Source organism: Mobula birostris, chromosome 12 (assembly GCF_030028105.1).
Source record: "Mobula birostris isolate sMobBir1 chromosome 12, sMobBir1.hap1, whole genome shotgun sequence".
Lineage (NCBI taxonomy): Eukaryota > Metazoa > Chordata > Chondrichthyes > Myliobatiformes > Myliobatidae > Mobula > Mobula birostris.
In genome coordinates, this window is record NC_092381.1 from 72,477,250 (window position 1) to 72,489,919 (window position 12,670).

The window sequence follows — 12,670 nt, forward strand, 5'->3', positions numbered from 1 at the left end:
GTCTTCTCTTACTACATGACATCTCTCCATCATCTCAGTGGGCAAGTGAGTGGCCGGTCATTAAGTGTTTTGAGATATCTGCCTGTCTCATACAAGTACAAGCATGTGAGGGATGCGGTCTTCGTTCTGTCCCGTTTGCATAAAAGGTGTCGAGTTGCGGGGTGTTATCCTGTGAAAGGGGAACAATCCCTTCCAGTCCTGATTGGCTGGCCTAAGTCTTCAGTGTTTGCTGGTGGGGGGGGGGTATGAGCATAAGCCGACTGGTCTTGAACATACCTGGTATTCCTCTCAGCGGAATGACAAGGTGAGTTTGACCTAACATCATCATTGTCAGCTAGATGCTCTATGCCCACCACAAAGACTGGCTTCGGCTAAAGCCGCCTCCGCCTCCATTTTATGTTGCAGTGTCTCTAATGTGGCTTCCAGCCTGTCTCACTTCAATGTCAAGTTCTCTTAGTGCAAACCACGCCTTAGCTAGCGATGCTTCGGCCCTAACCAGGGCTTCTAGCACCGCCATGCTTGCCGCTGATCCGCTAGCCTCTCTCAATAACCTAGTTGAACTTACAGAACAGACTGACCTAGTTTCAAGGTTTCTCTTCTCTGCTGCCGACATTGACCTGTTTAAGGCTTTTCTTCTTTGCTGACAAGCAGTCCTGCGGGAGCTCACAGAATCAATATCTATCCACCGCAGATTCAATCGCCGTTAAGTGTCTTTTTACAATTCTGCCCTCGCTTAAGAGTCTTCCCCTGGAGACTGATAGATAACTCCATTCCCGGCATAGTTGTAGTTGAAGGCGGTTTTATTATTCACCAACGCATTACAGTACAAACTCCCTCAACTTGCAACATAATTGCTTCAACAACAGTGGAGAACTTACACATAGTGAGATCTAGTAACTGGAGATAAACAAACCACATCAGGGAAGACTTAACACGGGCATTTTGTTTCAACTCATTGGAACCATCAATGAAAACCCTGGCTTCCTCCTTGAAACATTTTCAAATTTTGACAGCAATGAAGGTGAACATAACGCATTCTAATTGTGGAAAAAAGTTACTTAATTTGAATTATGTATTAATTCAAAACAGTTTGGATTTTATTTTTATTAGGTTGCTTAGTTTACATTATTGCCTGCTTTAACATCTTGCGAAAAAATGATCGAATCAACCTGTGTTGAGTGCAACGTAAATTGAGTTTGATTTGGAGACACAAGACTGCTGGACGAACTCAATGAGCCAAGCAGCATCTATGTGGTGGGGGGAACGGAATTGTCAACATTTCTGGTCAAAATCCTGCATCAGGACTCGGTCTGCATCTCACTTGTTGGCTTAGTTTAAAAGTACATTTTCACTTGGTGGTTAACACCTCCAGTTCCGGCTTCAGAAAACTCTGGCAAGCAGCCAATGGTGCCTCGCACCCTGTACCTAACCCAGTACACAGTTCCCAGATCTCATCCATAACAGACAGTGTCCCTGGTTCAATGTGTTAGGAATAATAGCAGAAGTTCACAGGTATTGAGGGGAAGCAGTAGCAGTTTAAAAAAAATACAGATAATCACAAACTCTTCATGAGTTCAAATAACTTAAACTGTAGAATAGTCAGTGTAAAGTGTTTTGCTCCCAAATCACCCAAGGCAGATGGTGGAAATCTTATGCAACACACAACATGCTGGAGGAACTCAGCTGGTGAGATAGCATCCATGGAAGGAAAAAAAAAGACCCAATGAAGGATCTCAGCCCGAAACAGCGCTCTTCATTTCCCTCCATAGATGATGTTTGGCTGGCTGAGTGCCTCCAACATTTTGTGTGTTGCATCTGAAAACTAGGGTTGTTTCACAGGTGAGTGCTAACAGTTTGAAATATGCCTGGGAGCCATGGGTGAGCAATACCAAAGACAATTTCATTTGAGCAGATGTTTCTGCTACGTTTCCTCCAACATGAATACCCCAGCTAATACTCCCTTCAAGACAGTCAGTAAATTCTGAGGATTATTTACAATAAAGTGCCTAAAGTTCAAATGTGCTCTTCTTTCTCTTCCTTGGATACCAGCTGTTGGTGATGCCTTTAAGAAAGGTTTATGATGCAACAAATATCACCTTCTGGTGTCCAAACATACTGGCCCTGACAGCACAGCAACAGAGATTAGATTGTTCTAGAAGTGGAAGTTCTCTTCTTTCAGTCTTTTATTGTAATGTCACAATATGTCATTTGACATTTGGTATGAATTCTTTAAATTGATTCTGCGATAGACGTAATATAGACCAGAAAGCACCAGTCCAACTGATCCCACTGCCGCCCCTATGAAAGCTGGTGCTATGATTCCCACGGGACTCTTAGCTTCGGCTACCACATCTCGTTCTGCAAAGAAACAGGAGGCCGTGTTTAAAAAAAAAAGTCAGTAAAATGTAGTTTCCGAGGACCAATGCTCATTTAACACAATAGTCCCAGTCTTTGCTTAAGCTGACCAGTAACATTTATTTCCACAAATCCTGCTTGATACCCAGATTTACTGATTATTTCAACCTCATAAAAGCCAGCATCACTGGGGATTATTTTATGGATTGTAAAGGGCATGAAGGGCAGAATAGCTTTGCTGTTGTTTTCTACTTTCTTCCAGGTGAAGCTGTTGAAGGAGATGTTATGAACAGTGCAACCAATGGTGACTTCTCTTTCATTGGCCTATTTGGAAGGCTGAGCCCAAACACTCAGAAATGATGCTGGAGAAGATATATTTTAGCAATAATTGTTATCATTATAGATCACAATCTGTAATATTTATAGATTATGAGCTTATGAAAGGTTCAAAAAACTAAGTAATGATAGGAATCTAGAAGATTATAAGGGTAGCAGGAAGGAGCTTAAGAATGAAATTAGGAGAGCCAGAAGGGACCATGAGAAGGCATTGGTGGACAGGATTAAGGAAAACCCCACGGCATTCTACCAGTATGTGAAGAGCAAGAGGATAAGATACGAGAGAATAGGAGCAATCAAGTGTGACAGTGGAAAAGATGTATGGAACCGGAGGAAATAGTGGAGATACTTAATGAATACTTTGCTTCAGTATTCACTCCAGAAAAGTATCTTGGCGATTGTAGGGATGACTTGCAGTGGACTGAAAAGCTTGAGAATGTAGATCTTAAGGAAGAGGATGTGCTGGAGCTTTTGGAAAGCATCAAGTTGGATAAGTCACTGGGACCGGAAGGGATGTACCCCAGGCTACTGTGGGAAGCGAGGGAGGAGATTGCTGAGCCTCTGGCAATGATCCTTGCATCATCAGTGAGGATGGGACAGGTTCCGGAGGATTGGAGGGTTGCGGATGTTGTTCCCTTATTCAAGAAAGGGAGTAGGGATAGCCCAGGAAATTATAGGCCAGTGAGTCTTACTTCTGTGGTTGGTAAGTTGATGGAGAAGATCCTGAGAGGCAGGATTTATGAACATTTGGAGAAGCATAAAATGATTAGGAATAGTCAGCATGGCTTTGTCAAAGGTAGCTCGTGCCTTACGAGCCTGATTGAATTTTTTAAGGATGTGACTAAACACATTGATGAAGGTAGAGCCGTAGATGTAGTGTATATGGAATTTAGCAAGGCATTTGATAAGGTACCCCTTATTGAGAAAGTAAGGAGGCATGGGATCCAAGGGGACATTGCTTTGTGGATCCAGAACTGGCTTGCCTACAGAAGGCAAAGAGTGGTTGTAGATGGGTCATATTCTGCATGGAGGCTGGTGACCAGTGGTGTTCCTGAGGGATCTGTTCTGGGACTCCTCCTCTTAATGACCTGGATGAGGAAGTGGAGGGATGGCTTAGTAAATTTGCTGATGACACAAAGGTTGAGGGTGTTGTGGGTAGTGTGGAGGGCTGTGAGTGGTTACAACAGGACATTGATAGGATGCAAAACTGAGCTGAGAAGTGGCAGATGGAGTTCAACCCAGATAAGTGTGAAGTGGTTCATATTGGTAGGTCAAATATGATGGCAGAACATAGTATTAATGGTAAGACTTGGCAGTGTGGAGGATCAGAGGGATCTTGGGGTCCAAGTCCATAGGACACTCAAAGCTGCTATACAGGTTGACTCTATGGTTAAGAAGGCACACGGTGAATTGGCCTTCATCAATTTGTGAGATTGGGTTTAGGAGCTGAGAGGTAATGTTGCAGCTATATAGGACCCTGGTCAGACCTCACTTGAAGTACTGTGCTCAATTCTGGTCGCCTCACTACAGGAAGGACGCGGAAGCCATAGAAAGGGTGCAGAGGAGATTTACAAGGATGTTGCCTGGATTGGGGAGCATGCCTTATGAGAATAGGTTGAGTAAACTCAGCCTTTTCTCCTTGGAGCGATGGAGGATGAGAGGTGACCTGATAGAGGTGTACAAGATAATGAGAGGCATTGATCATGTGGATAGTCAGAGGCTTTTCCACAGGGCTGAAATGGCTAGCATGAGAGGGCACAGTTTTAAGGTGCTTGGAAGTAGGTACAGATGAGATGTCAGGAGTAAGTCTTTTTTATGCAGAGAGTGGTGAGTGCATGGAATGGGCTGCCGGCGGTGGTGGTGGAGACGGAAACGATAGGGTCTTTTAAGAGACTCCTGGATGGCTGCATGGAGTTTAGAAAAATAGAGGGCTATGGGTAAAGCTTAGGTAGTTCTAAGGTAGGGATATGTTCAGCACAGCTTTGTGAGCCGAAGGGCCTGTATTGTGCTGAATATTTTCTATGTTTCTAAGTTTCTATATTCATCATGACCTCATTCTGGGTTTATGTCTCAGTCCAAGGACATAGATTTAAATGTCTAGAAAGGCAATCAATTTCTTCTTAGAGGGAATGTTATAGTTGAAGTTGCATCTTGGTAAATTAAGGTCCATTCCAGTTAACATAAAAGATACTGTAATAACATACAGTAATAACACGTACTCAGTTTACAGCAGTACAATTCTCTCCTGAATGCTTTTAAGTTATGTGCTGTTACACTACCATGCATGACCCTTTTATATCTTAAAATCATTCTTTCCTTCCTAGAATACTTTGCATGATACTTTTTCACATTAATTTTCTGGAAGCTGCACATTAATTTTCATGCATACCTTGGACATTGAGTTCTGTGTGAATAATCTGCATTCCCAGATCATTGCTGGCCTCACATTGATACCAGCCTCCATCATCCAGCTGAACAGCACTAATTGAAAATATTCCATTCTCCGACTTCAGCTCCATCCATCCACTTGTCAAATTCCTCTTCAGCACAAGATAGGCAGGTGGGTTTGAGTGGGTTGTGCAGCTGATTGTGACATTGTCTCCCTCCCACACAGCAGAAGGTGTGACAGAGAGTCTGGTGTCGCTGGGGCGGCCTGACGAAAGAAACGGAGTGAAATTAATAAATTGAGAAAAGATCTCCTGTGTTCCAGGGACATTTTTCCCTGGAGTGTAGGGGTCTGAGGTGTATGTAATCATGAGGGGCGTGGATAAGATGGATGGCTGCATTCTTCTTTCCAAGGTACGGCAGTCTAAAATTAGAAGTTTATGGTGTGAGAGCAGAGATTTAAAAGGGAAACCCAAGATGCAACTTTATCCCACAGAAAAGATGGTTGGTTATGCAACCAGCTGCCAGAGGAAGTGGCAGAGGCGGGTACCATTACAATGCGTAAATGTCATTTAAGTAGGTACAGTGTTTAGAGAGATGTGAAGCAAATGCCAACGGCTGGGACTAGCTTGGATACACACCTTGGACAGTATACATGAGTTGGGACAAAGGCCCTGTTTCTGCTTTATGGTTCTGACTTTAATATTCTTTAATTAATCCATTCAAAATGAAACATTATATCAGTAAGATCCACGCACCCTCAACGTGAAATTCCACCTCCGTAGCTATTTTCCCCAGCTCATTTTTGGCTTCACAGCGGTAGATTCCTGAATTTTCGATCCGGGCCTGTGAAAGCTGAAGGGCAGCTTGATCCTCGGCTATCACTGACCAGCCCTCGGCTGATAACTTGCTCCACACGATGGTGACAGGAGAACTGCTGTCGGCAGTACAGGTTAGCGAGGCATTCTGACCTTCCCTCACAGTGAGTGAGGGTTTTGCGGAAATGCTTAGTGTTTTATGAAGATCTGCAGAATAAGAAGATACAGTAGTATCATTTAGAGAGTTAAAAGTGGGTTGTTTAAAATATTTAAATTAAGATCCACTCCAGTTTACATAAAAGCTACTATAATACCATATTGAGTATAAAGCATTACAGTTCTCCCCTGTATGTTCCAGACTCCCACCCAATACTTACTCCTCAAACAACATTAGAGTAACCTGACTGCCAGCTTATTATCACACAATTCGTTACTAGAATGATTATTTGTCTAAGGTACTTGGTTGGTGTGATAGTACTTTACAAAGGCTTGAATGCTAAGAATTTTAAAATGAGATTAGCTTTATTATTTGTCACACATGCATTGAAACATACAGTGCAATGTGTCGTACTGTGTCCAATCAAATCAGCAAAGATTGCGCTGGGCAGCCCGTAAACGTCACCACAATTCTGGCGCCAACATAGCATGCCCACAACTCACTAACCTAACTTGTATGTCTTTGGAATGTGGGAGGAAACTGGAAAACATGGAGGAAACCCACGTGGTCTCGGGGAGAATGTACAAACTCCTTGCAGACAGCAGTGGGAATCATGCCCTAATCTTATAACTGACTGTTATAAACGTTGTGCTAAATGCTAGACTACCATGTGTGGCTCTTTGATAAATTAAGATCATTCTTTTCCTTCCCATAACAATTTGAATGAATTTTCCACATTGACATTCTGTAAGCAGCTGATTAATTTTCATACATACATTGCACATTGAGTTCTGTGTGAATAATCTGCCTTCCCAGATCATTGCTGGCCTCACATAGATAACATCCTCCATCATCCGGCTGAACAGCACTAATAGAGAATATTCCATTCTCCGACTTCAGCTCCATCCATCCACTTGTCGAATTTCTCCTCAGCACAAGATGGGCAGGTGGGTTTGCGTGGGTTGTGCAGCTGATTGTGACATTGTCTCCCTCCCTCACCGCAGAAGGTGTGACAGAGAGTCTGGTGTCGCTAGGGCGGCCTGACGAAAGAAACAGGGTGAAATTAATAACTTTTTTAAAGAAAGTCCTGTGTTCCAGGGACGTTTTTCCCTGGAGTGTAGGAGCCTGAGGTGAATGTAATCACGAGGGTCGGGGCATAGATAGGGTGGATAGCCGTATTCTACGGCAGTCTTTTATATATTTATTGATCCTAGGAAATTACAGAATTACAGTAACACTACAAGTGCAGAGATATCCAAGTATAGAAATATTAGAAGAGAAGAAAAAATAAAAAAATAAGTTACCTCAAAAAGTCTAACGGAGGGGGTCATCACTTCTCAGCTATAGGTTGACCCATGATAGAGCGTAATGGCCGAGGGTAAGAGCTACCCTTTATAGCGCTCTTCCGAGCAGCGCAATTGTCTTACTGTAATACTAAAGGAGCTCCTCTCTTCAGCCAAGGTGGCATACAGAGGGTGAGAAACATTGTCCAGAATTGCCAAGATTTTCCATAGGGTCCTTTGTTATATCACAGTCTCTAGTGTGTTCAGTTTGACTCCTATAACAGGGCCAGCCTTTCTAAACAGATTATTGAGCCTGTTGGCATCACCCGTGTTGATGCCATTGCCCCAGCAAACCACCGCATAGAAGATTGTACTGGCGACAACAGGCTGGCAGGACATGTGAAGGAGAGACCTGCATACTCCAAGGGACCTCAGTCTCCTCAGAAAGTAGAGGCGACTCTGGCCCTTCTTGTACACAGGCTCTGTGTTGGTGCTGCATTGAAGACTGGAAGTTTATGGTGAGAGAGCGGAGATTTAAAAGGGAAACCGAAGGTGCCACTTTATCCCACACAAAAGGTGGTGGGGTATGGAACCAGCTGCCAGAGGAAGTGGCAGAGGTGGGTACAATTACAATGCGTAAAAGATATTTAAATAGGTACAGTGTTCAGAAAGATATGAGGCAAATGCAGGCAGCTGGGACTAGCTTGGATATACACCTTGGACAGTATACATGAGTTGGGACATAGGCCCTGTTTCTGCTTTATGATTCTGACTTTAATATTCATTAATCCATTCAAATTGAAACATTATATCAGTAAGATCCACGCACCCTGAACGCAAAATTCCACCTCCGTAGCTATTTTCCCCAGCTCATTTTTGGCTTCACAGCGGTAAGTTCCTGAATTCTCGATGCGGGTCGGTAAAAACTGGTATGCAGTTTGATTCTCGGCTATCACTGACCAGCCGTCAGCTGATGACTTGCTCCACACGATGCGGACAGGAGGATTGCCGTCGGCGGTACAGGTTAGCGAGGCATTCTGACCTCTCCTCACGGTGAGAGAGGGCTCTGCGGAAATGTTTATCTTTCTGGGAGGATCTGCAGAAGAAGATCGAATCATTTAGAGAGTTAAAGACAGGCGGTTTTGAATGTATAAAAGCTTAAAGTGAAATCTCTGCCTGGACACTTACAGTGAATATTCAGAGTGAGCGTTCCCTCGACCTGAAGCTCCTCATTTCGCAAACGGATTCGGCATACAAGATTTTGTCCGGAATGCCGCAATTCTGGGGTGAATTCATAGGTGACGGTCAGATTCTTTTTTTCCCTGGTGTATTCGTTGACTCTTTGAGTATTCATTACTCCCGTTTCATTCAGCCACTCTACTGTCAAATCAACGGGGTAGACATCGGGAACGACACATTTCACGGCGCCTTTCCTGCCGACTTGCAAACTCCCTACCGTCTCCAGGGTGACCGCCTCCGGCAGAGCTGCAGAGACACACAATCAGACGGGTTTGAGAAGAGAATGAGCCCGGTGGCGCAGACCTCAATTCCCAATCCCCGATTGCGAACGACTTGGAGTACCTCTGATAATCCGCGTCATTCACCTTTGCACTCAAAAATAGTGCGAAACTCTTAACGAAAACAAAACAAAACGCAGTTGTTGGAAATCCTAAATAAAACTAGAATACTGAAGTCAGACAGTATCCGTGGAGAGAGAAGCAGAGTTATCCTCGGGTTAATGACCTTCCAGTCACGAAATGCTAACTCAGTCTCTTTCATCACAGAAGCCGTCTGACCAGCTGAGTGTTTCTGTTTTTATTTAATGCAACAAGTTTACCTCTCGGTGACGAATTGATACTCACAATAAACATTCAGAGTGACATCCTTCCACTTTGTTTTTCCCTCGCATTTTGCGGTACATCTGTACATCTGTTCGTTCTGCACGGTGACCGGGTCGATGGTGAGAGTGGACACCGAGCCTTGATTGCTGACTTCTCCTATGGGACGATCGAATCCGACAGTCCATTTGATTGTAGGGGACGGACAGTCCTTAGCGCGGCAGCTCAGTACTGCCTTCTCCCCAATCCGGGACCACACACTTCGTGGGGTTAGCTCCAAATCCAAGGCATATCCTGGATGCAGAGGAGGAGAATTGATAACCTTACTCGAATGACTGCAGTAACATATTTTAAACGTTTGCGCGTTTAATGCTAGAAAGTTTACAATTTTTACGAAAACATTGCAAGTACAATGTTAAAAACTTACAACTTTAATACTATTTACATATTTCTTCAAACAGCAGAAACTTTAATGGGCATTGAACAAAATAAGAAAAAATGCAGATAATTAGAAAATATTAAGGAATAGTAAAACGAAATTAGAAACCTGTTAGCAGGAACATCAGAGCGAGTGCCGCCGTCAGAGGCAGTCTCCAACTGGCCATGGTTCAGCGTTTATGTCACAGGAGATTTAATTCTGTGCTGCAAAGGATGCCAAATTTGAAGCTGTGAGGCAGGGCTCCGCTGCTCGGTTTTATAAAGCATGGAAGAACAGGGAATTTCCCTTCGCAGTGAAGCGTGCATTCCTAATGGGATTTTCCGATGATTGTCAAAATAACTGAACAAGAAAAATAATTGCACAGGTTCTCAATCCCACTTCTGAGAAAGTACGCAACTAGAAATGTATGGAATCGCAGCACTACGGAATATACTTACAATTAGACTTTTCCTGTGAACACGGACCACTCCGTCCTTCGAGTCAGTGCCAGTACAATGTAAGAATATATCTGGGTTCTTCTCCCCTGAGTCAAGTACGTATCCATTTTTCTTTGCACGCTGCAACGGAGTAGATTTTCTTCCTTTCGTGATTTTTCCCCCCAATCACCCTCAACCTGTTTGCTCTGACTCTTGATGCTCGGGCTAATGGGATCATTTCTCTTTAACCTATAGGCTAGGTCAGCGCCTCAATCAGATTTCTCTCAAGCTCCTCTGTTTCAAAGAGAACAACATAATTATAGAATCATAGAATGGTTGCAGCACAAAAAGAAGCCATTTGACCAACCATGTCTGCTCCAGCTCTCTACTAGAGCAACTCACTAGCTGCATCCACTGCCCTATCATAACCCAACGTCCTTCTGCACCTACTCATCCCAGAGAAAAGCATCCTTTATTCCATACTGTCTCTCCTTGTTCTTCCTACCAGATGGTATCATCTTACATTTCTCTGCATGAAGAGCTGAGGAAAGGACTCAGCAGGAGTAACCTATTTGACCCTGCCTTCTCCACTATTTCCCAAGATCCTGGTTGACACTTCGCAGTATTTTTCTTTAGTATTCACATATCCCCCAATAGTCACACTTGCCAAATTCTGAAAGGTCTATTTCTCCTATTCCTGATGAAAGATCTCAGCCTCAAATGTTGACTAGAGTCTGCCTAACTCGTTGAGTTCCTCCAGAATTTTGTGCATGTTGTTCAAGATTTCCAGCATCTTTTTTTTTTGCCTCCCACTCTTCACTTTCAGTTCAATAACTACTTTACTTCATCAGCATGACACCCAATCCAAACGCTTGTACCTTTAGAGTCATAGAAAAGTACAGCACAGAAACAAGCCCATTGACCCATCTCGTCCATGGTGAACCATTTAACCTGCCTACTCCCATTGACCTGCACTCTATGCCTACCATCCATATACCTATCCAAATTTCTCTTAAATTTTGAAATCGAGCTTGCATGCAGCACTTGTGCTAGCAGCTTGTTCCACATGCTCATGAACTTCTAGTCTTGCCTAATTATCCCCTTAAAATTTTCACCTTTCACCCTTAACCCATGACTGCTGGTTGTAGTCCCACCCAACCTCAGTGGAAAAACAAACACGAGAAAATCTGCAGATGCTGGAAATCCAAAGGAACACATACAAAATGCTGGAGGAACTCAGCAGGCCAAGCAGCATCTATGGAAAAGAGTAAGCAGCCGATATTTCAGGCTGAAACATTTCATTAGGACTCAGTGAGAACTCAACAGGCTTGCCTGAACAGAAATTATCACAACTGCATGAACGTTTCAGTCTTAAAACAGGACAAACTGTGAGATCTGTAGACCAAAATAAAGCTGAAGTCTTAGGGTGAGCAGGCAAGCCACTGGGAGAAACAAAAGTCAGTACAACTTCAATTACCTAGAACAAGTCACAGTTGCTGGTACTGCAGGGTCAGTTGACACGTCATGTGCAGACAGACTTCATATTGAATCAAGTCATAGATCAGGCTGGACCATCTGAGAAATATCAAGATGAAGATGTCCTAGTAACTAAAGTCATTTGACTTTGAAAAACAGTATTAAATCAGAAGTTGGAGAAATAATGGAGTGTTTGAGGAATTATGGGATATAAAGATGGCAGCCCTCAGGTATTGAGGGAGATGTTGAATGTAAAATTGTTCAAACAAAAGAAAAACATGTCCTTATTGTTTATGCATTAACACTCATGGTCCCGATGAAAGGTCTTGGCTCGAAACATTGACTGCTTACAACTTTCCAGAGATGCTACCTGGCCTGCTGAGTTCTTCTAGCATTTTGTGTGTGTTGCTCAGTGGAAGGAGCCTGCTTCCATTTACCATTTACCCCATCTCTACTCCTCACAATGTCAAATCTCTCCTCAAGCTTCTACATCCCTAGGAATAAAGTCCTAACCTATTCAATCTTTCCTTATAACTCAGGTCCTCCAAACCCAGCAACAATTTTGTAAATTTTCTCTGCACTCTTTCAATCTTATTTACATCTTTCCTGTAGGTAGGTGACCAAAACTACAGACTATTCTCCAAATTAGGCCGTACCAATGTCTTGTACAACTCCAACATAACATCCCATCTCCTGTTCTCAATACTTTGATTTATGAAGGTAAGGTGCCAAAAGCTTTCTTTATAACCATGCCTACTTGTGTCGCCACTTTCAACGAAGTATGGACCTGTACCCAGATTTCCCAGATCCCTTTGCTACCACACTCGTTAGTGTGCTAATGTTCACAGTGTAAGACACTTGCACTCGTCTGCATTAAGTTCCATCTGCAAATTTTCAGCTCATTTTTCCAACTAATTCAGATCCAGCTGCAAACCATGATAGCCTTCCTTGTTGTCCACTGAACCCCTAGCCTCAGTGTTATCCACAAATTTACTGATTCAGTTAACCACATCATCATTCAGATCGTTGCTATAGATGACAAACAACAATGGACCCTGCACTAATCCTTGCTGCACTCCACTAGTCACAGGCCTCCAGTCAGAGAGGCAACCATCTACTATCACTCTCTGGTTTCTCCCACAAAGCTAATGTCTAATGCAATTTACT

The 12,670-nt window shown here is 43.2% G+C and overlaps 1 protein-coding gene across 1 annotated transcript; it reads right to left on the reverse strand.

The window, feature by feature from the left end:
• Positions 1 to 802: 802 nt before the first annotated feature.
• LOC140206358 (vascular cell adhesion protein 1-like) lies at positions 803 to 9,832 on the reverse strand. The gene is made up of 8 exons (XM_072274723.1): positions 9,720 to 9,832; positions 9,197 to 9,466; positions 8,523 to 8,819; positions 8,164 to 8,430; positions 6,828 to 7,091; positions 5,835 to 6,101; positions 5,081 to 5,344; positions 803 to 2,358 (listed from the first exon to the last, which is right to left on the reverse strand). The coding sequence occupies exons 1-8, from the start codon at positions 9,775 to 9,777 to the stop codon at positions 2,195 to 2,197; spliced, it is 1,851 nt and encodes a 616-aa protein (XP_072130824.1). The 5' UTR covers positions 9,778 to 9,832; the 3' UTR covers positions 803 to 2,194.
• Positions 9,833 to 12,670: the final 2,838 nt, after the last annotated feature.

What these genes read in the sequence shown, in the direction of transcription:
- LOC140206358 (XM_072274723.1), bottom strand. Translation starts at nt 9,777, where the DNA reads ATGGCCAGTTGGAGACTGCCTCTGACGGCGGCACTCGCTCTGATGTTC. An exon ending in TGTCACTCTGAATGTTTATT is followed by an intron (nt 8,820 to 9,196) that starts GTGAGTATCAAT and finishes GTGTCTCTGCAG; the next exon opens with CTCTGCCGGAGGCGGTCACC. An exon ending in GCTCACTCTGAATATTCACT is followed by an intron (nt 8,431 to 8,522) that starts GTAAGTGTCCAG and finishes CTTCTTCTGCAG; the next exon opens with ATCCTCCCAGAAAGATAAAC.